General features: G+C 35.3%; 2 protein-coding genes and 2 pseudogenes across 3 annotated transcripts; 2 read left to right on the forward strand and 2 right to left on the reverse strand.

Moving 5' to 3' along the window:
• The first annotated feature begins 11,114 nt into the window (after positions 1–11,114).
• On the forward strand, positions 11,115–12,677 carry LOC147922796 (uncharacterized; annotated as a pseudogene).
• Positions 12,678–19,460: 6,783 nt separating this feature from the next.
• On the forward strand, positions 19,461–21,781 carry LOC147922797 (BTB/POZ domain-containing protein At5g48800-like; annotated as a pseudogene). The gene is made up of 4 exons (XR_015588620.1): positions 19,461–19,710; positions 19,858–19,924; positions 20,013–20,985; positions 21,056–21,781. The product of XR_015588620.1 is annotated as a BTB/POZ domain-containing protein At5g48800-like (transcript).
• Positions 21,721–22,938, reverse strand: LOC104760860 (cytochrome B5). Its single transcript, XM_010483845.2, has 3 exons — positions 22,674–22,938; positions 22,263–22,329; positions 21,721–22,173 (listed from the first exon to the last, which is right to left on the reverse strand). The coding sequence occupies exons 1-3, from the start codon at positions 22,758–22,760 to the stop codon at positions 21,905–21,907; spliced, it is 423 nt and encodes a 140-aa protein (XP_010482147.2). The 5' UTR covers positions 22,761–22,938; the 3' UTR covers positions 21,721–21,904.
• Positions 22,939–24,690: 1,752 nt separating this feature from the next.
• Positions 24,691–26,709, reverse strand: LOC104760861 (cyclin-dependent kinase inhibitor 3-like). The gene is made up of 3 exons (XM_010483846.3): positions 26,169–26,709; positions 25,052–25,246; positions 24,691–24,976 (listed from the first exon to the last, which is right to left on the reverse strand). Exons 1-3 carry the CDS (start codon positions 26,570–26,572, stop codon positions 24,907–24,909), a joined length of 669 nt encoding a protein of 222 aa, XP_010482148.1. The 5' UTR covers positions 26,573–26,709; the 3' UTR covers positions 24,691–24,906.
• Positions 26,710–26,793: the final 84 nt, after the last annotated feature.

A 26,793-nucleotide genomic window follows, 5' to 3' on the forward strand; every position in this document is an offset into this window, starting at 1 on the left:
TTTATTTTGAATTATCTTATGTTTTGACATATGCCTTACAAAAATACATGTGTTGAAATTATAAAATCAAACATTAGAAACTTACTAATATTCTTAAATTATTTTTTAAAAAATGAATACATATTAATATTTGAAATTTTTTTATTCTAAAATAAATTTCATTGTTAGAGATTCAGTTTAGTAATCATATTTAACTATCTATTTCATTGTAAAACCATAATTCACTTCTTCATGAATTAGAGTAAAATTTTTAATAACAAAAATAATATGCGCATCATATGAGATAATATGTATATTAGTTAGTATTTTAACTTTAACAATAAAATTAATCAAAAAAAATCAGTTAACATCCACAAAATTTTTGGAATCCAAAAATATCCTAAATATTGTTATTCTATATGTCATAATTTCTTAAGTAATATTTTGTCAATTTTCATCAATTAACCAAAAATTCATTCCTAAAACTCATTTTTCTATTTTTTCCATGTTTCTCATATTACTACATGCATTAAAATCTTTAAAATAAAACATGCAAAACTATACTAATACACATCATGTATTGAATTTTTTTTTAAATTCATTATTCTTTCAAGGTTTTGTGTACTTACTTACAATAAAAAATTACATATTATCTCATAAGATTTATATTATCTCATACAATAAAAATTTATATTACAACGATAAATACAATTTATATCTGACTAAAATTATGTTAAATAACTTATGTTATTCTTTTTAACATTGTTATTCATTATTTATTGATTAATATACATGCTTAATAAATTAAGTTTTGCTTAGACATGACAAATTTTATTGAGAACACACATCTTATTATATAAAGCTTGATGTCAAAGGTATTCATTAACAAGATCGTGACATCAAGCTTTATATAATATATATATATATATATATATATATATATATATATATATATATATATATTTCCAATTTTCAAAAATCTGTTCTGCTTAAAGAAAATAATTCGAACTTGTCGACTTTAATTGGACTAGACCAGTCCACCTGAGAGCTTGGGAAAATGAGACCGGTCCACCTGAGAGCTTCATAGGATTAAAATTTCAATATTCATGTGTTTGCATTGCCACATTGGATGCTTGTTTGGTATGTATGTTCAACACAAACACACACACAAGAAGAAAAGGACTTCTATAGGAAAAGGAGACCAAAGCAATTAATGATGACAATCAAAGAGTTAAATGCACGAAGCAATCACGTCGCGTGCAACCATGCATATTATGAATGCCTTCATAAAGGATCTCCTTTCGTTTCATGTTTATTGTCTCTCTTTTTTTTTTCATGTATTTTTTTTGTTAAAGTTTGGTATTGACAAGATATTTGAATATACGAACTTTCTAATCGTGAAATAACCATCCGGATCCATTGTACACATGAAGATATCTAGATAATGGATCTCGAAAAGAAAAAAAGATAAAACAATGTAATTCAAAAAACAAAAACAAAACATAAGTGTTGTATAAACTTTTATTTTTAAAAAATTTAATATTAAATTACATTCAAAAAGAAAATAAACTTTTTTACATTGCCAAAGAAAAACGCTTCTTAAATAATTGTATCACCATTTCGAAAAAAGAAACGATTTAATAAAATCTGGTGGGAAACCAAATTTGAATGGTATCATCATCTCCATTCCCGATTGTGCTGAGCCGCCGGCTATGAACATCTTTGTCGATAAATTTGACAACCTTCTCCACCGTAGAAGGTTGCTTTCCATGACGCATGCCATTCTTCTCCCTCCAAATAGAATGTAATGTATTCTGAAAAGTACAGCTAATGAGAAACCTTGTTGCCTTGTCGAACTCATTACCTCCAAGCAATGCAACAATCTCTCGCTAGTCACAGTGTATTTGTTCAAGAGAAGCCCCCTTGCTAGCTCCCACACCTTACGTGAAAAACATTGAAAGAACAGATGTTCACTAGTTTCCATGGGATGGTTACAAAAAGTGCAGCTCGGGTTAACATTTGAAGTCCATTTTTGCATCTTGTTTCCTTTTGAAAGTCTGTTTTTAACCACCAACCAAGTGATAAAAGTAAATTTCCGAGTAGCATAGGGGAACCAGATCGCTTTGTAATCATCCATGAATGGTTTAGCAACCTGAATGAGTGACCAAGTATCCTTAAGACCATCTCCAATGAATTTTCCTATTTTTATCTCTAAAATAGAGAAACTCTATAATAGAGTTGAGTTTTACTCCAACTCACCTCTATTCTCACCTATAAAATAGAGATTGCTATTTTTTCCTCTATATATAGAGAAACTCTATTTTTTTTCCTCTATATTAGCAATCTCTATTTTAGAAGTGCGAATAGAGGTGTGTAGGAACAAATTTGCCTCTAAAATAAATATTGTTATATTTTTCTCTATATATAGAGGCAAATAAAGAGAGAGGTTGGAGATGCTCTTAGTCGTAAACCTTCTGCAATAGGCATTATTCCTCTCTTTTCATAGGACAACATCTCGCTCCCATGCAATCCTCAACATCTTGTACTTTTGTATCTCCTCCTCCATTTGAAGTTGTTTTAACAACTATTTATTTTTTTTGTTGTCTTAAAAAGTTTTTCTATTGGAACATATTTATCAAAATCATACTATCATAGCATATATACATGAGCTTTGGGTTAATGATAAATTATGAAATTTAATTATTACACGTTAAAAATGTAGAATGATATTTTTTTGTTAAACAATAAAAATTTCTAGAATACCACTCGTTTTAAAACAAAAGGAGTATTTTTTTTTCAAAAATACCAAAACATATTTGGAAAATTTTAATATATGTATATCTATGTTTAAAAAAAATTATATGTTAAATTGGATTTGCGTCTGTTTCAGATATCTAACTTTTTAATTTCAAGCAAACACGCTAAAAACCTAATAACCTAATAATCACCCATACTCTAAAAACCCTAGATCTACAGCCGCCACCGCCTGAGATCTGTTTGCCTCTCCGCCGCCCGAGGCTTTTGCCGGCGGTGTGAGAGGGCTCTGCTATTCTTCTTTTGCTTTGTTTTCCAGTTGTAGTAGTAGGGTGACTCGCTCTCTTTTCCTCTCCGGCCGTGCTGAGGAGTAGCCCAACTGTTGCATCGAGGCGGTGCGGCGGATGACGCTACGGAGAGAGATCTTGGCTTCCTTTCCTCTTCGGGAGAATGGTGGTAGTTCGAAGCTGCTCCGGACGGCCTTCTATGCAGCTTCAGGGGGTCGGATCTGGGTATTTGGGTCTCGCCCTCCTGCTACCCCTATCCTTTCTGCCGGAGATCCTAGCTGATCTGGGGTTTACGGTTGACTTGGGTCTTAGAGTCTACCGGTTGTTGGGGAGGTTTCTGTGTGTGTCGGTGGCCGAGATTTGAGGACATCCTCAAAGCCGGCGTTCTTGAGAGCTTGGTCAATCTTATGGTTTCATTCCAGCTAAGAAGCGAGGCAACAAGGCAGATGCGATGTGGCCAATCCGGAAATGCACCGTGAGGTGAATGATAACATCATTATTTTACCCATTTTACCTATAGTTTTAGTATGATTTCAAGGCTTTAATGTCTATTATCAAGTATTTTAGGTTTCAAGAAGGGTTTACAAGTTTTATAGGAAAAAGGACTAAAAGACAAGGAAAATACGTTTCAGGACAGATTCAGAGCTTTACAGTACGGGAAACTTTTGAAGAACTTTCAGAACTCATATTTTGATGTACTTGGTTTCTGTGGAAATCTGGAAGAGTCATCTTTCTTCTCGAAGTGGAATCAAGTCAATCCGTTCACGCATCAGGAAGTTAGGCCTGATTTACCGAGACGTGTTATAAACCAACGAGAAGATAAGTTTGAAGCCAAGTGGACTTTAATGACGGCCCAATTAGCAACCTTCACGGCGACTCGGCCCGGAGGATTCACGACGGTCCAGAACCTTCTTCAGCCGCCCCTTGTCCTGCACTCAAGAAGAAAAGACGTTTATACCCTTACAAAACCCTAAACCTAGACAAAACCCTATAAATACTTTTCTAAGCCCAAGGGTTTAGTGTGTGCATTCACCTGCCTCCAAAGAGCCGACGACCAGAAGAACAGCCACGAACAGCAGCCCTCTCTCGTCCATCTCTTGAAGCTTTGAAGTTCACCAAACTCTTTCTCTTTTTCTTGTTCGTTTGATACAGTAGTTTTCATAAGGAAAAGTCTTTACATCTTGTACTTGATTCTAAGAAGTAATCTCTAAAACATTTTTCTCGATTTATTCTTTTATGTTTATGAATTAACTAAACCTTGCTTTGATGATTCCATGCTAGAGTAGTTTTCTAGTTGGCTTTAAAGGGATAATCAAAGGGGAGGGGGGGAGATAATCTTAGTTTAGGTGGCAATTTTTAGGATTTGTTAGATTTATATTCTAGTTTATTTTATTCTTTAATTCTAAGTCTTTGCTTAATGCTTTAAGTTAGCCTCATGAACTAACTATGATCTATAGTGTGTGTGCTTTGCCAAAAGCTTGCATGTGTGCTTTACCTAGCTTAGATGTGTGAGGAGTCATAGGAAGCACATACCCCTTACCTATGGAATCTCATGGATTAGAATCGAACCTGTTTTAAATGCTTTGATCTATGCGTTGTTGCCTGACACAGTTGAGTAACAGAGTATAGTGATCTTAGACGGTTAGCTTGTGAACTATAAGTTAACGGTTCATTCGTGTTTCGTAGTCCAAGTTTTAGATAAACAAACTAATCCTAAACTTTTCTAGATAGATAAATCATCAAACCCTTGCGATTTGCCTTGATGCCCAACGCTTGTTTTATTATTTTTACTTGCTTTTTATTTACGTTTATTGCTTACTTACGACCGTGACAACCAAAACCCCCATTTTATTGAGTCTTAGCCTTACATCTCTTCTGACGGATTCTCTAAACAACAACTCTCTCTCTGTGGGATCGATCCTTAAATACTACTACCGATTAGTTGTACACTTGCAGCAGTTGTGTGGTCTTTTAAGGTAAAAGATTTTGAAGCAAAATTTCACACGCATCAATGAAGATATGATAATTTGTGTTCCAATCTCTTATCTTTAGGCGATTAGCATTTTGTTTACTGCGTGGTTAGTTCGGAGAAGCCTCTGTTCATGCTGGTTTTGCTTCGCGTCTCTTGGTCTGGTCAGTCGGATGTATTGTCCGTTTTAGGCTTAGGACCGGAACAATGAAAGTCGGAGAAACCAAGCTTCTGATGTTGCGCCTCTGGGTGTTGATGCTATTGGGACAAGTTCTACACGCCGATCATGAGGTTCTAATAGCTTAGAATTACTTTGTTCATCAGTATAGGATTTGGTCTTCTCTGAGTTAGTAGTTGTTTTCGTGTCATAGGGTCAATTTAGGTGGTTTAAGAGATGATTTTACTCCGAGTCGTGGTGTGTTATCTATCTCGTTGTGGTTAAAAAATGCAATGTTTCTCGGTTAGGTAGCGTTGGATCTGCCTTGTGATTCAGGGTGATACTAAATCGACCCATTGCATTTGGTCCAAGTATATGGAGGTGAATGTTATGTACCTTTCATTTGGTTGTATTGCTTTAGATAATGAATAGTTCACGTTCACCCAAAAAAAAAACTTTTTAATTTCAAACTTTACCTGAATTGAAACTCCGAATACCCAATATCCAAATCAAACCAAATCAAAATGCAGATGTTGGATGTCCTTTGCTTATATTGTTTGATAATTATCTTTCATTAGTTGACCTTTGCATTTCCCCTTTTGTTTTCTTTGCAAGACATTCTTTGTATTTATCTTTTCTGTTTCTTCTTCTTTTCTTTTTTTTCTTTTTTTTTTTGAGCAAAATGTCTATGGGAAACTTGGACTTACATCATGATTCCGAAATTAGAAGGTAAATCTATGAAGAAAAAGTTACACCATTCCGTTTCAATATCTAAACCAAAGAACATCACACATCCACATACCTACCTACCAGTGGTCCACTCATGTTGCTTATGGCCTTATGATAATCATTTTCTTTCACATTTCCATCATCTCCAGGAGGAAACAAGAATTCCCACAATTTCGGTTGTTGATATATCTTGAACAGATTTTATACTTTTAAAGTTTTAACTTATATGAAAACGTTGAAACATGACTTTCAACTTTATAATATAAACCTAAAAAATCATGAAAAAGTAACTTAATTCCATAACACATTTAAATTCATGAGAATGGTAACAGAAGTAAAAAAATACGGGACTGTATTTTGCTGAAGTAAAACCCACACGGACTGTTACCAACTTATCATTAAGTTAATTTTTCTTTATGTTCTAACGAACTCTTAAAAACAATATTTTTTTAGAAGAAGGCTTCGATTGTTTGTTTACATTTACAAATTACAATGTGTTTTTGTACGGGAGGAGAAAGAGTTTTGGACCCGGTCAGTGTAAGTGATTTATGCTCAATTTTGATGTTTAGCTAATTAGAAGCAATCATAGAAGGGATTCAAAAATAACACACATAGAACAAAACACAACATTGGATATTGGTAGTGCCGACTTGCCAAAATAAAAAATAAACGAGTGAGTGGACTGAAGAAAGATCTGACTTGGTCGACTAGCCCATTTTATTGTGTTAAAGATAGATACTAAAAAAAAGACGATGCTTTTGTTTGTACCTAAAAGCCCTAATCAAAATTGAAAGGTAATAATGGAGGTGGAGAAGACATAATTTCACATAATCATCTCCACATCCTCAGCTTTTGATATTATTAATTACATTTTTTATAATTAATCTTCTTTAGACCCACCCATCATCCAATATATTTTATTTTAAAAATTCATTAAGTTTTGCTTTTGTTTTTGTTTTTCTGAGAAGTGAATTCTCTATTTCCTTGTTTCTATTGTAACTTTCAAGTTTCAACATTACCATAAGAAAACTTGTGATTTATTCAAAAGAAATTTATAAGATTGGTAGCCCACAAACTGAAGGAGAAGAGTTTGACTTTTTTTCCAACTTATTAATCTATTTTTACACTAAAACAAATATTTCAAATATTTTTTTAATTATAAGTTTTTATAGTGACCCTCTATTTATTAAAATTACAAATTTAACCCAAATATAATATTTAAGGTATAAATAATAATTTATCATATTATTTTTAGGGGCATTTTTTAAAATACCTATTCATGTTGTCTATTTTCAAAAATACTCCTTTATAATATATAAAATGACTAAATTCTAAATCCTAAACTCCAAATACTAAATTTTATCTCCTTAAAACTATATCCTAAATGTAAAACAAAGAACCTGAACCTTAAAAAAAAATTAATTTAACATATTATAGTTGTGTAAAAGAGGACAAAAATGAAAAATGTTCAAAAAATGTATTTTTGAAAAATGATATCTCAAAAGGGGCATTCTAACAAATTATCTTAGTTTTATTTCAATTTTCTTATACAACAAAATTACAAACACAATATTCATTAATTGGGCTATTGTCAAAATAGACATTTATTTGGTAAAAAATTCAAAATAGGCATTTCTTTCCATGCTTTTATTTTTAGGCTTTTTTTAACATACAAAGACAAAACTATCCTTCAATCTATCTCTTATTTGCTTTCTTTACTCCCGACCAAAAGCAGGAAACGATCTCCGGCAACGTCTCTGGCACCACCATTGCGTTGCTTCGATGAACTCAATGATTTTAATTAATTTCGTTTGAATAAAAATAACTAAACCCTAGGGATATAATGTTTAGTGAACCCAAGGATTTGAATAATAAACTTAGTCGAATCAAAAAACATTCATATCTAAACCAAATTTGAAAATTACATATTTGCAAATTGACAAATTTTGGAGAAATTGTGAAAGGAACTGTCGGCATTCGGTCCAAACGAAGCTATTAAAGCGTTTAAGGGCAATCTACCATCATCGTCGTTCATTAAGGCGAAGTTCACCATCGTCGTTGCCACTGTTCATTAGGACGTTGCTCACCGTTTGTCGTTGCCACCGTTCATTAAGGCGGAGTTCAGCACTATCATTGCCGCTGTTCATTAGGACAGAGCTCACCATTGTAGTTGTCGCGGTTCATAAATCAAGACTTGAGATTTAATCATTGTTAATCTTAAGTACTATCCTCTTTTTGTATTTCTCACCACCACACAACCATCATCATCACTGGATCTCATCACCATCATCATCTCATTTACAGTAATGTCAAACTAGTCGAATTTAATAGAATTTAGAGATGAAAGTGGAGCGGAGTTTGAGATAATCTAGTCGAATTAATTTATTAATAAAATTTATTAGTAAATTAATTTATTAGTAAACTAGATAGAATTTAGAGATGAAAGTGGAATGGAGTTTGATATAATCTAGTCGAATTAATTTATTAATAAAATTTGTTATTATTAGAGCATCTCCATTGGTAAATATTAAGTGAGCTTCTCAAAATATTATATTTTAATCATCTTTATATAGAATTATTATTTATTTAAATAATAAATCAGAAAAAAAAAATATAACCAGTTAGAATTAGCCATGTGTCTAGAACAGTTTTTCAAGGTTTTTCAAATGAGAATTTTTAAAAATCTTCTCACTTACTTTTTTGTTACTTTTTATTTTTTAATTGGTGAAAATTTACACTACAAGAAAACAGTCGATTTGCAACTACTTTGCGAGTAATTTGCTAGACACACGAGGGTACATGCAATTCCCTCGCAAAATTTGCGACAGCAAAATCCCTCGCAAATTTGCGAGGGAGTTAATACAGTTTTGCGAGTCCGCGAATATTCCTTGCAAAAACCTTGCAACTCCTTCGCAACATTGCGACGGATTAGCGATGACGTATTCCGTAGCAAATTTGCGAGGGATTTTAAGGGACGATGATGTCGGCAACCACGTTTTCCTCGAGTGTAACTGTATTGTCGGCAAAACAGTAAAAGCTTCCCAAATCCCTTGCAAGAAAATAAAATTTTTATATATCCCTCGCAAATCCCTTGCAAATTTCCCTAGCAAATCCATAGCAGGTATTTTTAGTAAGCCTATAAATAGCAAGTTCATGATCCATTGAAACCACAACACAAAACACTTCCAACAAAAACACTTACTACCCAAAATAATCTTGTGAAAGAAAAAAAGGCTACACAAAAAAAAAGCCTAAAAACTTTTAAATTCCATAATAATGTTTGGAAAGGGGTAGCATGAGATATACACATTGCGACGGTGGATGTGCAATCACAGAGATCCGAAGACCGGTGATGTGATGAAAGAGTTTTGTGATGGGTTGCGCGCTTTCATGTACCAGGCGACAAACCAAGAATTTGCTCGTACAAACGGTACGATATTTTGTCCTTGTCCTAAGTGCTTCAACGATAATTATTTGAAATTTAATCTAGTGAAGAAGAATCTTTATAATAGAGGATTTATGCCAAATTACTATGTATGGTTTCGTCATGGAGAGGGTTGTAGCAGTAATGTTGGAAGTAGTAGTATGAATTATGATGTTGATCAACCTAGTAATTATGGGCATCAAGAATCTGATCAATTTGGTTTCTATGGGTATAATGAGGAAAATAGATTTCATGATATGGTTAATGATGCATTTCATGAAACTACTGCTGCATTTCTTGAGAATAATACAGAAGAACCCAACGTAGATGCACAACGTTTTTATGCTATGTTAGATGATGCAAATCAACCTATCTACGATGGATGTAGAGAAGAGCATTCTAAGTTATCATTGGCATCTAGGATGATGACAACTAAAGCTGATAATAACTTAAGTGAGAATTGCATGGATTCTTGGGCTGAACTCATTAAAGAGTATTTGCCAGCTGATAATGTCTCGGCTGAGAACTACTATGAAATACAAAAGTTGGTTGTGAGTCTTGGATTACCATCTGAAATGATTGATGTGTGCGTTGACTATTGCATGATTTTTTGGAAAGATGATGCTAAGTTGCAGGAATGTCGGTTTTGCGGGAAGCCGAGATATCAGCCTACTCAAGGAAGGACGCGAGTACCATATAAACGTATGTGGTACTTGCCTGTTGCTGATAGATTGAAACGTCTATACCAATCAAAACGGACTGCAACGGAAATGAGATGGCATGCAGAACATTCTACTCAAGAAAGAGAAATTACACACCCATCTGATGCAAAGGCGTGGAAACATTTTCAATCGGTATATCCTGACTTTGCTCAAGAGTGTAGGAATGTTTATCTTGGGTTGTGTACAGATGGTTTTAGTCCATTTGGTATGTCAGGGAGACAGTTATATTTATGGCCTGTTATACTGACGCCATACAATCTTCCTCCAGATATGTGTATGCAAAGCGAATTTCTGTTCTTGAGTATTTTGGTAAAAGGTCTAGATATCTTCTTGCAACCTCTAATTCATGAGCTGAAGCAATTGTGGTATGAAGGTATTCAGACGTTCGATTCGTTCCGAAAACAGAATTTCAATATGCGGGTAGTGCTAATGTGGACGATTAGTGACTTCCTTGTACGGAATGTTATCTGGGTGGACAACACACGGAAGATTATCATGTCCTTATTGTATGGATCGTCCCGATTGTCATCGTCGGTTTCTTCCCTCGCATCATATGTACCGGAAGAACAAGAAGTTGTTTAGAAAGAACAAGGTTGTGCGTGTTCCTCCACCAACTTATGTCTCTGGAAACGATTTGTTTGAGCAGATTGATTACTATGGCGCTCAAGAAACATGTAAACGTGGGGGTAACTATCACACACCAGCAAATATGCCAGATGGATATGGAAGCGCTCACAATTGGCACAAGCAGAGTATTTTTTGGGAGCTTCCATATTGGAAAGATCTTCTATTGCGGCACAACCTTGACATGATGCACATCGAGAAAAAAAATTTCGATAATTTCATCATTACACTTCTGAATGTATAGGGTAAAACAAAAGATAGCAGGAGATCTTGGTTGGATTTTGCGGAAATATGCAGAAGGATCGATTTACATCTAACAAGAGATGGGAAATTACCATTACCCCAATTTTGATTGTCAGCAGAGGCTAAGAAGGTGTTGTTCGAGTGGGTTAAATCTGAAGTGAAGTTTCCAGATGGATTTGTCTCAAAATTTTCAAGATGTGTAGAGCAAGGCCAAAAAATTTCACGTATGAAGAGCCACGATTGTCATGTCTTCATGCAACGGCTACTACCTTTTGTATTTCTTGAGCTCTTGCCAACACACGTTCATGAAGCTATTGCAGGTATATAAGTATATAATGATATATATATATATATATATATATATATATATATATATATATATATATATATATATATATATATATATTTATTTATTTATATATTGATATATATATATATATATATTTATTTATTTATATATTGATATATATATATATATATATATATATTTATTTATTTATATATTGATATATATACTTATTATATTAATTCACCCATGAATTGGTTTGTAGGTATAGGAGTTTTTTCCGGGACTTATGCACTAGAACATTGACCAGTGATGGCATAGAGCAGTTACGAGATAATATTCCATTGTTAATTTGTAACGTGGAGAAAATCTTTCCCCCTGTTTTTTTTGACGTGATGGAACATCTTCCAATCCATCTACCACATGAAGCTGATCTTGGTGGGCCAGTGCAATTTCGCTGGATGTATCATTTTGAGCGGTTTATGAAATCTCTTAAAGGAAAGGCCAAAAATCTTGCTAGAGTTGAGGGGTCGATAGTCGCCGGGAGTTTAACCGAGAAAACGTCTCACTTCACATCATACTATTTTAGCCCCACCTTGAGAACAAAGAAAACACGTACTCGACGATATGATGACGGAGGCGTTGCACCTACATATAATGTTCCTGATGTTCCAGATATCTTTGCTCAGATAGGAAGATTTGCTGGAAAGTTAAAGGAAGTTTGGTGGGAAATCATAGCTATTGTCGAGCAACTCACAATTACATCTTGAGGAATTTAGATTATGTTCAACCTTTTGAAAGATATTCTTTTTTATAGACTAAAATTAATTCTATTTTCTAAGATAGCGAACTAATAAATCTCTATCTTTTTAGACTTTTTGATATGCAGATTCGTGAAGCATATCCTAATTTAGAAGAATTTGACTATGAGACTTACAAAGAGCGGGATTTCGATTATGAGACTTACAAGCTGGTGATAGCGATTTCTACGGCGTTTTGCAACAAATATTAGAAGTTGATTATCCAAGCCTTTTGAACCTGAGATGCATACTTTTCAGGTGTCACTGGTACGATCCATCTGCCCGAGGCGTACGAGTAAATAATTGGGAAGTTGTCGATGTGAATGCAAACAGATCATACCCCAAATTTGATCCTTTCATCCTAGCATCACAAGCACAACAAGTGAACTTTCTGCCCTATCCTCGTTTAAGGTCAAGACGTGAAATGTGGTTATCAGTCATTAAAGTTAATCCTCGAGGCCGTATAATCGGGTTAGTTGATAATCAAGTCGTGTTGCAACAAGAAAGAGTCGGTGAAATTTCCATTCCAAACATGTCAACAGAAGATGTTATCCACATTGATCCACAAAACAGGCAAATTGAAGATGTTGATGATGTTTCTGAAGAAGAGGGTGAATTAGACGAATTCGAAGAGTCTGATGATGAAGAAGATTCTAATGATGATAATGTAATTTCTAGTAGTTCAGAAAATGAATCTGATTGACCAATTGTAGTTTTTGTTGTTTAAAAAAAAAATAGATATTTGCGAGGGATTTGCGTTGGAATTGCGAGGGATGCTTTCATGGTCTCGCATGGTGGTCGTAAGTCCCTCACAAAAAGCCTATACCCTAAACATTATTTGCAAGGGATTTACGACTTTATCCTAACCCTAAACATTTAAATATTGTGAGGGATTTACGAGTGCTTTGCTAGGTCTTCGTGAGTGACTTGCGAGGGAATAACTGCTAGTTCTCAAAAATACGTCATTACTCCCTCGCAAAGCTTATACCCTAAACTTGGATGACATCTTCTATTGATATGTTTGCAATAGAAATTTGATGCTCAAACCCTAAGATTTTGCACTAGATGCTTAAACCCTAAGCTTACACCCTAAACCCTAAAGTATGTTGATGATGTATTTGAAAAAGAGCTTGAATAGAAGAATTTGAAGTGTCTGATGATGGAGGAGAATTTAATGATAATAAAGTAATTTCTAATAGTTAAGAAGATGAATCTGACTGCGCAATTGTGGTTTTTCTTGTTTTTTCAAAAAGGATTTATCAATTTGCGAGGGATTTGCATTCGAATAGCGAGGGAATGCTTGAAATGTCTCGCAAAGTCATGGTTAAGCCCTCGCAAAACCTATACATTAAATGTACTTTGCGAGGGACTAACGACCACAACCTAAACCCCCAAACATTTAAATATTGCAAGGGATTTGCGAGAAATCCTAGTTAATCCCTCGCAAAGTCGAAAACCCTAAAACTAAAAGGACGACTCGATAATGCGAGGGATTTGCGAGGAACCCTAGGTAATCCCTCACAAAATTGTAAACCCTACACACAACTAGACTCTAGCTTATCCCTCACAATATTTAATATGTTGCGAGGGATTTGCGAGTTGTCCTAGTTAATTCCTCGCAAATCATAAACCCTAAACACCAGTAGTCTAGCTAATCCCTCGCAATATTTAATAAGTGCGACAGATTTGCGAGGGTTCATAGGTAATTCCTCGCAAATTTTGCGAGAGATTTGCGAGGTTACAAAATGTTTATATATACAAACGCAATCGATTTTGAGCGAAGCTCAAACCATCCGCCAAAAAAACCTAATCTTCTTCTTCCTTCTCTAACCAAACCATCTTCTCCCTCTTCCGATCTGGTTCTTTCTTCTCCGACCAAACCATTTTCTCCCTCTTCCGATATGGTTCTTCCTCCTCCGACCAAACCATCTTCTTCCTCTTCCGATCTGGTTCTTTCTCCTCCGATCAAACCATCTTCTTCCTCTTTCGATCTAGTTCTTCCTCCGATCAAACACTAGTCTTCTTCCTCTTCCGATCTGCTTTTCTCTTCTTCCGATCTTATTCAATCGCATTTTGAAAGGTATAAACCCTAATCTCGTTTTGTTTTCGTTGTTGATTTCGTTTTTTATAAAACCTAATCTCGTTTTGTTTTCGTTTCGTATTTGATTTTGATTTCGTTTTGTATAAACCCTAATCTCCTTTTAATTGGGTTTTGATTTCGTTTTGTATAAACCCTAATTTAATTTTTGTTTTTATTTGATTTTGATTTTGTTATGTATAAACCCTAATTTGGTTTTAATTTCGATTTTGATTCCGATTTTGATCTATGCATGTTACTAATTACTAATTGGGATTTTGATTTTCTTTTCTTATAGATGTTTGGAGGCAACGATTACACAAGATTTCTGTCGGATCAAGGTTTAGCCTCTCCCAGTGCTTCTAATCGTCGCGGTCCCTCCGGTTCTCACAATAATCGTCGTGCAACCTCGCAACCCCTGCCTGTGACGCCTCCTTCTAATAATATGCCTTCACCATCTCTTTCGTATGGTGGCACTGAGCCGAATCCTGACATTCCTGCATCTCAACCTGCGCATTCCTCCTCTACAGTCATGTTCCAACGTCTCAACTAAACTAGATCCTGGATGATCTGGTTTAACTAAACTAGATCCTCGCCGACCTTTTGGAACTTTGTGGTAAATTTTTTAATGTTTTTAATTTGTAATATAATTAAAAATTTGTATTTCCTTGGATTCTAAAATATGTATTTCTTTTGAAGGTTTGACCAAGACTCCTGTGTTGCGGCTACTGTTTGAAGCATATTTGAAAGAGATTTCACAGAGCCCCATGCCAATTGGACACAGACGCCGAATGCAGTAGTAGACCGGTTGTATGAAACGTTTGCGGTAAGTTCAGTCTCTTTGTTTGCTATTTACAATATGTTTTCTATGCCGTTATTAAATATAGAGTAATCCTTTCTTTTTTGCAAGTAAATATACAACTGGGACCGTAGCATAAACGATAGAGTGAGGCAAGAGTTTGAGGGCAAGTTGAAGGACAGGATGTGTGATCAAGTGTCACGGTGGAAGTCAAAGTGGAAGTTTAAAGGTGATGAGGCAAAGCCACGATGGATTGATCCTCAAGTATGGGCTGGTCTTGTTCGGTAATGGCTTGATCCAAAATCAGAAATCAAGAGCAACAACAGTCGGAATGCTCGCTATCATGATCCGGAGGGCACCGGAATATACAAGCACCGTTCAGGCCAAACGTCGTTTAAAGCCCGTGCTCGAAAGCATGTAAGTTCTTTAAGTTTTTTTTTTTCTTTTCTTATAATTATGCCTTCTGAACTCTTTTATTTGGTAACTAATCAATGTTTTTTTTTTTTCAAGTCTCAGATCACTGGTGAGCTAATTCCGGATTTCCTACGAATCCTATAAGACACTCATCGAAAACCGGATGGCTCATTTACTGATTGAATCTGAGATATGTACAGGGGATAATGGAGAGAGTTCTGCTTCTAGTGGGGTGCCCATTCATATCAAAACCAAATTTACACTGAGGTAAGTTACAAATTTGTAGTTTTGTTGGTTTTAAATACTAGATGGTTGAACTGTGTTGTTAAGTTTACTAATGATTGTATTTCTAATGATTTTGTGATATCTTGCGATTGTTTTGTTTGAAATGTTGAACTGTTATCATTGTTTTGACTGTTGGTTGAACTGTTGCCATTGTTTTGGTTGTGATAATTTGTGAATCTTGTGTATGTGATATCTTTGATGGTTTTGTATGTTATAACTTGTGATTCTTTTGTATGTCATTCCCCCACCAATTGTTTTGTGTTATCTTGTTTTCTGATATCTTCTATTGTTTTGAATGTGATAACTTGCGATTTTGTTTGTTGTTATGTTGTTAGGTTGCTCCGAAGAAGAAAAACAGGATTTTTGGAGTTGATTCTCTACAGTTTGAAGCGTCCTCTTCCAGTAGCGGTCCACCACATCTGTCTGCAGCCAATGATCCGGTTATATTGTCTCAGAAACTTGTTGCAGCTGAGGAGTGTATCCAAACCCAGGCAATTCAAATCCAAGAAAGTTCTCAAAGAATGCATAGCTATGATGCATACTTCGACTACCTCGCGGAAAAAGATCCTGAGTTTGCTGCCAAGTTCCGGAACCCGACCAATGAACAAGCGACAAACCCAGCTTCCACCAACCCGAAGGGCACCAACCCAGATGGCAACACCGGTGAAATGGTAGCAGCTGGTAGCCAAACTGGGACCAGAAACGTGACATCTCTCTCTCAATCCTTTTAAAACCTTTTTGATCTATGTTCTGATATCCCCTGTGCGGGACAAACTAAAACACAACATCTTTTTGTCATATTTATGTTTTATATTATTTAGAATTTTATTTCTCGATTTCAATTCTGTTTTTTTTTTTTTAGAATTTTATTTCTCGATTTTAAATTCACACCAAAATATCAAACAATGATTTATATTGAATATCAATTCTGATAGTTTATTTAATTTATTTACAACAATTTGCGAGGGATGAACTATGACAAAATTGCAACGTATTTGCTAGAGACAGAATCCCTCGCAAATTGTGTGACGTTTGCGAAAAAAGTAATCTCTCGCAATCTGCGTTACATCCGTGAGGAAGGTAGACCCTCGCAAATTGCGTGTCGTTTGCGAGGAAACATTTCCCTCGTAATGTGCGTGAGATTTGCGAGGAAGAATATTCTTCGCAAAATTTGTGAGGGAATTGCAATGTTCACCAATTTGCGAGACGCGATTTGCGAGGAACTGGTGTGTCTCGCAAATCCCTTGCTAATGTCTATTTGCGAGGGAGTTGCAATGTATTTTTCCATCGCAAATCGACTATTTTCTTGTAGTGTTAGTCGAGAAATCCTCGATGCACATCACCTTATGTTTTGGTCAAACTAAACAAACTACTACACTATTTATATACATTTTTCAATGGAAAAATCTATCTTTAGAAGTTTCCATTACGTCGGTATATGTATGGACAATTGGACATACATCGACTTATTAAGTACGTGAACGTGAATGAAGTAACGTTGAACGTGATTCGGGCCCTACTTGGTTCAAGCAAATAACAACTAATCGACATCACACGCAAAACGCAACACAACCCCCAGCTAACAAACTCTACAATTTGTCTGATCTCAAATAAATATATCGTTACTATTTTAGATGGCCGAGTGTAACTTTAATAGTAAGGCATTTTTCATAAAATTAAATTAATGAATCTGTCCAACTTATTTGTACGTAGCCTAATGGTAGTTGGAGCCTAAGGGGCTAAGGGACTATTCGAATTTTATATACAAACTAAAATCATATGTATTTTGAAAAGTATAAGCTGTGTGTGACTGTATGTATTGTCGGGTGGTTGTATTGTAATTTGTAAAGTCCTTGCAAAGTAAGTCGAATAAGATCTCTCTATTCGGATAACTTTAAAATACAATAGAATAAGTTTTCTCTGTCATTTCTGGAATTAGTAGAAACTCGGACGGCTTAAGTTGGTTGACGTACGTTGAGCCAAACTCTAGTTATGTATCTTTCGCTCAATGCTGATCCAGATCATTCAAGGTTATCAAAAGAAATATTTCTTTACGATTTATGATCATTTAAGAAGAGTTTTATGACTTTAACTTTATGTTGATATAAATAAATAAGGGGTGATTCATTATTTGTATCCACCATCTTGACCATTCCTATCTTTTAGAAAGGGGGCACCATGACATAACCAGAAAAAAGTCATATCGACTCGACTAACCAAGAATTTTTTTTTGGGTTCGCTCTCCAATGCCCGAATGCCGAATCCATCCATCACAAGTTCCCTGAGTTCACAACCGTCGAAAAAATTCCAACCGTATAATAGAATTCTAAAACCCATCCCCAACATATATATACCATAAACAAATGTAAAATGATAAAGTAGAACTAGTGTGTGTTTGGAAAGGGGATTCTATGCTTTCTACCCCTAAGAGCTAAGACAAAAAAATACAAAGATTATAAAAAATGATGACAAAGAGACAAAAGCAAACCAAAAAAGAAGATTTAGGATTGTAATAAAATTTCCAAAATCAACGCTCCTTTTTGTTCCCGCTTTAACTTTTCCCACTCTCAAATCATTTTACCTTTGGATTCAAGCCTCTTCACCTTTTTACTTTTTTCTTTTGTTCTCTATTTTGTTTTTTTGGTCATCTCTTATTAAATATACTAGATTTTTACACTCGGTGTGTATATAATTTTTATTATTATTTATATTTATATTTTATTTATTCGTTAAATATTGAATATTTTTCAAATAGAGAAATAACTAAATTTCTCGTTCGTTTGTGCGGATAAAATTTTACATTAATTCTTTAACCCGCAATATACTTCATGACCATTTGCTAGTTATATTTATTTTGTTTTACTTAGTGTTTGAGATTCTATTTTGATTTTTAATTATTATAATAAAAAATAAGGGATCTAAATACATAGTAAGTCATTTATACGCTATGACTAAATCACATTTTTCCTAATAATTTAATTATTTTACACAATTTAGTTAATTCAACTTAATTTTTATATGTCAAATATTCTAATATTAATAGTGTTGACAAATAATAAAATAAAGATTTAACCCGTGTTAGCACAAATTTAATAATATTTTATTAATTCTAACAAGTCCTCTTTATAATACATCTACTATATAACCATATTATATACTATTTTAAAATATTTTAATTTTACATATTCATAATATTTTAAAATTTTATTAAGTTTATATATATTAATTATAATATTTAAATAAATGTGAATCGAAGTTTTTCTTACGTTAAAAATCAAAGCTCACACGTTTTGGAAAACAAAATAAGAATCAAATTGTTGTTTTCTTTGTTTGTAAAAGATTCAGAGATAGAATATCTCCAATACACAATAGAAGGTGAGTTAAGTATATCACAGTTTCTGTGTCCATATTGATTATGCTGTATTTTTTTAGTTCATATGCTATGCAAAATATTTAGGAAACAAAATCTGAAGTATTGTTATTTTTGGAAATGTTTTAGGGTTTAAGTTTGTAAATAAATTTCTAAATAAATACAAATAAATGGATAGAAGCAAAAATGTACTTCAAAAATGTATATATAGATTAAACTTGTCCGTTTACCTTCACTAGCTAGTAATTAGTAATTACTAATTACCATTGTTAACTTCTTTAAATCTTTGATTCATTATTTTCTCCTCCCAACTTTGTAGAGAATCTTTTGTTTATCCCAAAGGAAACGGTGGCTAAATTCACGTTTGACAATGTTGATTGAAAAAGGTTTGATCTTGAAATTTCAAAAGAGGGAAAAAAGTAAAGGAGAAATATTTGGAGAGACACAAGAAGTGAGTCAAGGGTCCCAACAACACAAAGACAAAAACTTTGGATTTTGCCAAATACTATGATTAATGCTCATTCAACACTCCCATTACCATTTCCATCATCATCATCACCCTCTCTCTCTCTCTTTGGTTTTGGAAAATTGCCTGAGAAAGAAAACAAGCACTTAACTACCATCACCAAACTAATCCATCTCCATCTTCTTCTTTCTCTGGTTTCTTGAACATAATTCTCCTTCATGGACAAGCATCATCATCAGCATCTTCTGCTACAGCATCATCAACATCTCCATCATCACCAGAAACTCTCTCTTGCTAAATCTTCCCGACAAAGCTGTAGTGAATGGTATGTTCTGTCCTCTTTGTTCTTTTGATGAGTTCTGTAACTAATTGAAACACTTTTTAAGTTTCTCTGAACAAGACAACTAGTGTCTTAATTTTCTATGGCTCTGTCTCAATCTTGCTAATGATGTTCTTTCCTGTAACTTCTCAGGATCTTTCGAGACGTTCCAAGTGATATAACTATAGAAGTCAATGGAGGAAACTTTCCTCTGCATAAGGTATATTCATACTTAGAAGAACACAACCTTTGTTTCTTTCTTAAGTAAACCGTTATTGAGCCAATGTTTTGATTCTCCATTTCTCCAGTTCCCTTTAGTCTCTAGAAGTGGAAGGATCCGGAGAATAGTTGCAGAACATAGAGATTCAGATATCTCCAAAGTGGAGCTTCTTAATCTCCCAGGAGGAGCAGAGACGTTCGAACTAGCAGCCAAATTCTGTTATGGGATCAACTTCGAGATCACTTCTTCGAACGTTGCTCAGCTCTTTTGCGTCTCTGATTACCTCGAGATGACGGAAGAGTATTCCAAAGACAACTTGGCTTCAAGAACAGAGGAGTATCTTGATAGCATTGTATGCAAGAACCTTGAGATGTGTGTTCAAGTTCTAAAACAATCCGAGAATCTTCTCCCTCTTGCAGACGAACTCAATATCATAGGTAGATGCATTGATGCCATTGCCTCGAAGTGTCGTGGCGTGCGTCCAGAGAGTATAGGAGCTTCCAGAGAGTATAGGAGCTTCTTTGGTTAGTTACGCTGAGAGAGAACTGACAAAAAGATCTGAACATGAACAAACCATTGTTGAGACAATTGTGACGCTTTTGCCTGTCGAAAACCTTGTGGTTCCAATCAGTTTCCTCTTTGGGTTACTCAGAAGAGCAGTGATTCTTGATACTTCAGTTTCTTGCAGGCTTGACCTAGAGAGAAGGATCGGTTCTCAGCTCGATATGGCAACTTTAGACGATCTCTTGATCCCGTCTTTTCGTCACGCAGGAGACACTTTGTTCGACATAGACACGGTTCACAGAATCTTGGTAAATTTCTCACAGCAAGGAGGAGATGATAGTGAGGATGAAGAGTCTGTCTTTGAATGCGATAGTCCACATTCGCCTTCACAAACGGCTATGTTTAAAGTTGCAAAGCTTGTAGACAGCTATCTTGCTGAGATTGCTCCCGATGCTAACCTTGACCTTTCTAAGTTCTTGCTCATCGCGGAAGCCTTACCCCCTCATGCTCGTACTCTTCATGATGGCTTATACCGCGCCATTGATCTCTATCTTAAGGTAACTTTCTATAAGAAATATTCACTTTTCTTGTTTGTACAATATAATTATGTTAGTTTTATGCTCTCAGGCACATCAAGGGTTATCAGATTCAGACAAGAAGAAGCTGTCGAAACTTATCGACTTCCAGAAGCTCTCACAAGAGGCTGGAGCACATGCAGCACAAAACGAGCGGCTTCCACTGCAGTCCATAGTTCAAGTTCTCTATTTTGAGCAACTGAAGCTTCGAGGCTCCTTGTGCTCGTCTTACTCAGACGAAGAGCCAAAGCCAAAACAGCAGCAACAACAGTCATGGAGAATCAATAGTGGAGCTCTTAGTGCAGCAATGTCGCCCAAAGACAACTATGCCTCTCTGAGGAGAGAAAACCGGGAGCTGAAGCTCGAGTTAACAAGGTTGAGAATGAGACTCAACGACCTAGAGAAAGAACATATCTGCATGAAGAGAGATATGCAGAGGTCGCATTCACGCAAATTCATGAGCAGTTTCTCAAAGAAAATGGGAAAACTTAGCTTCTTTGGGCATAGTTCTTCAAGAGGATCAAGCTCTCCATCAAAGCAGTCTTTCAGAACAGATTCAAAGGTGATGGAGCGAACTTGCGCAAGCACAGATTAGCTCAGCTTTTATCATTTTCTCTTACCTGTTGCTGCTTTTTTTAAGTGATTGCAAAGACAACAAGACTTTGAGATCAGTGTGTGAATGAGTGAGTGAGATTTTCAATTATTGAGTTCAAGACCTTGTAAATGGATTTGATGATATTGATATAAGACAACAAAGGTAGACGACTTAAAAATCAAAGGACTCTCAGTTGATTGCGAAAGAGAATATAATGATGTCTTACAAGACAGACAGACAGAGATAGATAGACAAAGAGAGTTTTAACCCGAAGGAAGTAATCACTTATGCCCCAATTCAAATTCTTCAAGAAGAAGGAGTCTTGGTCTTAGTGTAATACCGGATGCCAAAAGCCAAGCCTAAGATAAGAAGAGGAACAAGGAACTGAAGGAGCTTAATGAAAAAATCGGAGCTCTTATCCTGAGTAGACTCAGCATTCTTGGAAGTAGGAGCAACAAACTTAGCTTTAACAGGGACAGTAGCAGTGTCAATATCACCCACATAGAACTCATCTAGCATAGCTTTTGCAGTAGAACTGTGTCCGACATCCTCAAAATCATCGGTGGCGTCTTTCCCTACCAACAACAACACATTTCTTGTAAAACATAAAAACTATCTATCAGGCTATGAGCAAAAACATGCAAGATCTGTAATGTATTGTTACCTGTAGAAGTCAAGATAACCTCATCACCACCAGGATGATCATCCAAGAACTTTGTCACATCATAAACCTATACAACCATCAAAAAACGAAACACACCCAACAAAAAAAAAAAAAAATGTAAACTTTGTGATCATAGTCACCTAATTCAACACAATCAAAGACATAAATTCAAATGGGGTTTTTCAAATTTTCCCACTTGGCTTAACCACAGATACAAGATCAAACAGAGACATGAAAGTGAGCACTAACTAGTAAACTATCACAAATTCAAATACGAATCTCGCAAAATAAGATCAGATCTAGTGATCTAAATCCAAGTTTACATATCTTTCAGAAACTCGGATCCAACGAACAAAAAGATGCAAAATCATCGGATCAGAAAAAGGATGGAGTAGAAGAAGGAAGAGAGACCTTGCCGTCGATGACGATCCAACAGTCTTTGGAGCTACTGTGCTCAGAAACCTCCGACAAGGTGAAAACTTTGCCGTCTCCGCCCATTCTCCGATGATTTGAAGAAGGTTCACAGAGAGGTGAATGATGACCTTTTTTTTTTTTTTTTTTTATTTATTTATTTTGGAATCTGATTTTGGGATCTTTCTTTCACCAACCGTCTTAAGGTAAAAAAGAGTGTTGTCATCTCATCTCATCTTAGATGGGGTCGCCAATAAATCAAACCAATGGACAATAATTAGCATTTAATTAAATAATCCGTTTTTCGCGTGTCATATATTAAAAAATTGTTACTTTGTTAGTTGTATTAAAACTATATAATGCTAAAAAAAAAAAAAAAAAAAATTAGTACGTATGTTATAGTTGCTGATGTTGGAACTCTCCAAGAGTTAGATACAAAGTGAGAGAACGTACTATTCAGTATATTTAATGGTAGGGAAATCCTTCAGTAAAAATCCCGGAATTAGATCTCAAATTGACGGGTTAGTGTGAGTTTATTATCAATGCGGTAAATAAAAATGAGATCAACAGAGTTCTTTTTTGTTGTTATTATCTGACTTTCACTTGATGTATCTTTGGTAAGAAGCGTGTGCTTTGCTTGATGGAGGTAGACTATGGAAGCTGAGCCCAAAATTAAGCTCCTACCTATGATCCATTTCGTGCAAGTTGTCAAAACGGTGTCCACGTGATATGGTTGGAATTACATGTAATGGCAGCAGAAAATTACTACACTGTATATATACGCCCCAGCAACAACTTGTAACATGTGATGTTTAATGCTTTATATCCAATAAACTAGGGGGTGGGACATTTGAACCTAACAAACCAACCAGCCTAGCCCAAACCGATTAAACATAAATTCATGCATAAACCCATGTCAAACCTATTTGTTTTAAATAATGGAGTGTCAAAAAGTATATTATGGATTGAAACCATATACATTTGTAAAACCATATTTTCAAGGGTCGAAATTCGTGGTGCTTTGTCAAATAAAACCTGTTATTCTGCGGGTTGAAATTCATATACTTTCAATGCATGCTTTGGTGGCTCACATTGCGAGGCCTATGGGTAGTGTTCAACAAGAGAAGAAGACAACTAAACATAACAAACTAAAGACATTGGTTTTGAAAGATGAAGCCACAAGTTAGAGAAGAAGAAACGAAAAGACAAAAAGGCTTTCGTAATCAGTGCTCCTGATCCTTTTTGGCTTTTTTTCAACCAAAATAGTTAAAAGAGTCAAACAAAACATTGAACAAGCTGAATTCAGATACCCCGGCCCAAGTGGTGCCATTGGTCACAGAGGTGATGATGTAAGCGAATCTATGTGTCCCAAAACATTATTTGTATAGTCAGCGAGCCCGTGATCAAACAAGAACCCGTGTACATATATATGTATGTATGTATGTATAAATAATGTTATGTATTGTAACGTTTCATGTATTCACTTTTTCACTTCAAGAGATTAAAGAAAACAAAGAACAATGATTGGTTTCTAGATAAGATGTCACAGTTTCCAATTTTTCATCCCATTGGTTTTGCCAATTTCCAAGAGACGTTAAAAAGTTAAAACAACAGAGATATTCTCAATGAACACTGTGTAACATATACATTTTTTTTGGGTCAGTTTCTGTTTAAAACTCTCTTGTACTATAATTTGGACTTTGATTTTACATTACATTACACAATATATAATGTGTACCTCAAATATTTACACACACATTCACGTGCGTCATAATTATGGTAAAGAGAAGAAAAGGGACCAATCTGGTGTAGTTGAACGAAAAGGATATGATTCAGATTTTGCACCTACCAAAATACACACGTGAACCTCCCAATTGGGTCTTACTTCTTCTGCATCTGAATCATTTTTTCTTCACTATATGCCAAGCTTTACCATTTTCACACACATCCCCATCAATCATCATTACATATAGTTTTGAATAAACATGAGAGAGACAGAGAAAGAAAAAAAGAAACATTTGAAAGAAAACAGATGAGAAAAATTCACTAGGCATCTGAGATTAGTAGTACAAATGGTGTGAGGTTTCAGGTCGGTCCCTAAGCTACTTTCAAACTTGTTCTCTAACCACATTATTACTTAAGATTACATGATTTTTCGATGTTCGGTTAGTCTGTTAATTCCATCACATTCTTACTTCACACCATATCTTTTGGAGCTGCTTCCTCTTCAACTTCATGGAATGACTTGTACCCATTCGTAGCGTCCGCTGAGGGGGACATCATTCACAATGTCGAAGTTATACCTAAACATTTTTCGAAAACACATGAGTGTTCATTCTCTTCGTAATGACACACAACAAACTAGAGAACAAACTTACTTCTCAATGAATAGCCTCTGTTGCTGCTGCTCTGCAAAGGCAAAGAACTCCTCCAGTTCACTAGTGGTTGGTATCGTGCTATCCCGGTCCCTTGTGTACTCTTTGGTTGGTGTGCGCATCGACCTTGTGCTAGACCCTGGTGTAACCATGATCTCATGATCATCAACAAAGTTACAAGGCGTGCTCTCCCTTGTGCTGCAGAAAAAAAAGAATCAGATAAGTAACTTCAATAACATTATCACCACAAAAGACACACAATCGAATCAAGAGTTGAACCAAAGCCAAACATTCAGAAGATAAAAAGAGGCTTGATTTAAGAAAACAACAAAAAAAGCTAGAGACTTTATGAGTAATATGGTCCCATCAGATATTGCTACTGCAATAAATAACAAAGATAAGGCAAAAAAAAAAAAAAAACCATTGTCAACTAGCGAGGGACAATAGCCCCAAAAAAAACAGAGTATCCTACAAAAGTATTCCCCAAGTATGTAAAAACCAATAGGCCCCATGAACATGACACCACAGTAGTTGAATTACACTTATGAGGAAAGTCTCAATTCTCATATGATCTTACATATTAAAAGCTTCTGACCCTTTATACAACAACCCACTTTTTGTAAAGAAACGAAAACCATGTTTTAAACAAAGAACTAAATCTCAGAATCATATAACTTCCAATGCCATTAGCCCATTAACAAAAGGTCTATTAACCTAATGAAATGCAAAATAACAGGGAATGTTATAAAGACGATAAATTGATAACCTCTGCAATGAGGTACAACATGGGACAGACAACAATAACTCTAAAATGTCTAACCAACCACCAAAAGAGACTCATACGGGTGAAGCAGTAATAGCAAATATCCAGTACATCACAAGAGAGTAACCAAAACCAAACCAATTAGGGTAATGTAACATAAAAGACCTATTTTTTTCCGTTGTACTAAGCAAAACCATTGATTTGAAGCAAACAACAAAAGCTTCAGAGAAACCCTTTCACATTTGAGCAAAAGTCCTATGTAAGACTTAAACTAACATTAAGACAGAACACACAAAATCGAATTGGTAAGAAGATAAAAATTAGGGCACCAAAAAAAAAGAGAGAAGACGAACGAACCTGTGTCTAGATTCAAAATCGAGGCTGTTCTCTCCACAAGAGACTTGGGCACTCACGGAATTATCAAAACATTCATCTCCGTTACAGCTCTGAGCTACAGGAACCGAGTCAACCGAGTTAACCGAGTCAACGCGAGGCTCTTTGATTCCCGATTTCTGAGCTCTCGGTCTCGGAGGCTGTTGTCTCGCTTCATTCAGCGAAGAGGGTTTCTCGAGACGGCGGCTACGGAGCTGAAGGTAACAAGAAGAGTCGTCAGGTAGAGCTGAATCGGAAGCGGAGGAGTTAAGCCGCTTCAAAGCTAGGGTTTTGGCGGCCCTGGTGCGAACACCCATAGAAGTAGGCTCGGTGACCTCCATGACGCCAATTTTGCCGGTAGTTTTGGATTTTTTCATGTATTTCCCCATTTTTGGAGTGGGAAAGCTTGAAAGCGGAAAGAGAAAATTGGGAGGGAAAAGCTTTGAGGAAGGAGAAGAAGAGGGAAAGTGAGAAAAAATGGGGAAAAAAAAGCTTTTCGAGTTTTTTTTTTTGTGTTGTGTTGTGTTGTGTTGTGTGGGGTTAAAAATATAAATAAAAGCAAAAGAGAATAAAAAATTATTATTTTTTAAATAACCCCTCAAATTAATCA

This window comes from Camelina sativa, chromosome 18 (genome assembly GCF_030686135.1).
Source record: "Camelina sativa cultivar CO46 ecotype springtype chromosome 18, ASM3068613v1".
NCBI classification, from domain to species: Eukaryota; Viridiplantae; Streptophyta; class Magnoliopsida; order Brassicales; family Brassicaceae; genus Camelina; species Camelina sativa.

Excerpts from the sequence above, each read along its gene's own strand:
- LOC104760861 (XM_010483846.3), bottom strand. The coding sequence starts at position 26,572 with ATGGGGAAATACATGAAAAAATCCAAAACTACCGGCAAAATTGGCGTC. Across the intron at positions 25,247-26,168 it reads GATTTTGAATCTAGACACAG|CACAAGGGAGAGCACGCCTT; the intron begins GTTCGTTCGTCT and ends TTTTTTCTGCAG. Across the intron at positions 24,977-25,051 it reads CAGAGGCTATTCATTGAGAA|GTATAACTTCGACATTGTGA; the intron begins GTAAGTTTGTTC and ends AAAAATGTTTAG.
- LOC104760860 (XM_010483845.2), bottom strand. The coding sequence starts at position 22,760 with ATGGGCGGAGACGGCAAAGTTTTCACCTTGTCGGAGGTTTCTGAGCAC. Across the intron at positions 22,330-22,673 it reads GGATCGTCATCGACGGCAAG|GTTTATGATGTGACAAAGTT; the intron begins GTCTCTCTTCCT and ends ATGGTTGTATAG. Across the intron at positions 22,174-22,262 it reads GGTTATCTTGACTTCTACAG|GGAAAGACGCCACCGATGAT; the intron begins GTAACAATACAT and ends TGTTGTTGGTAG.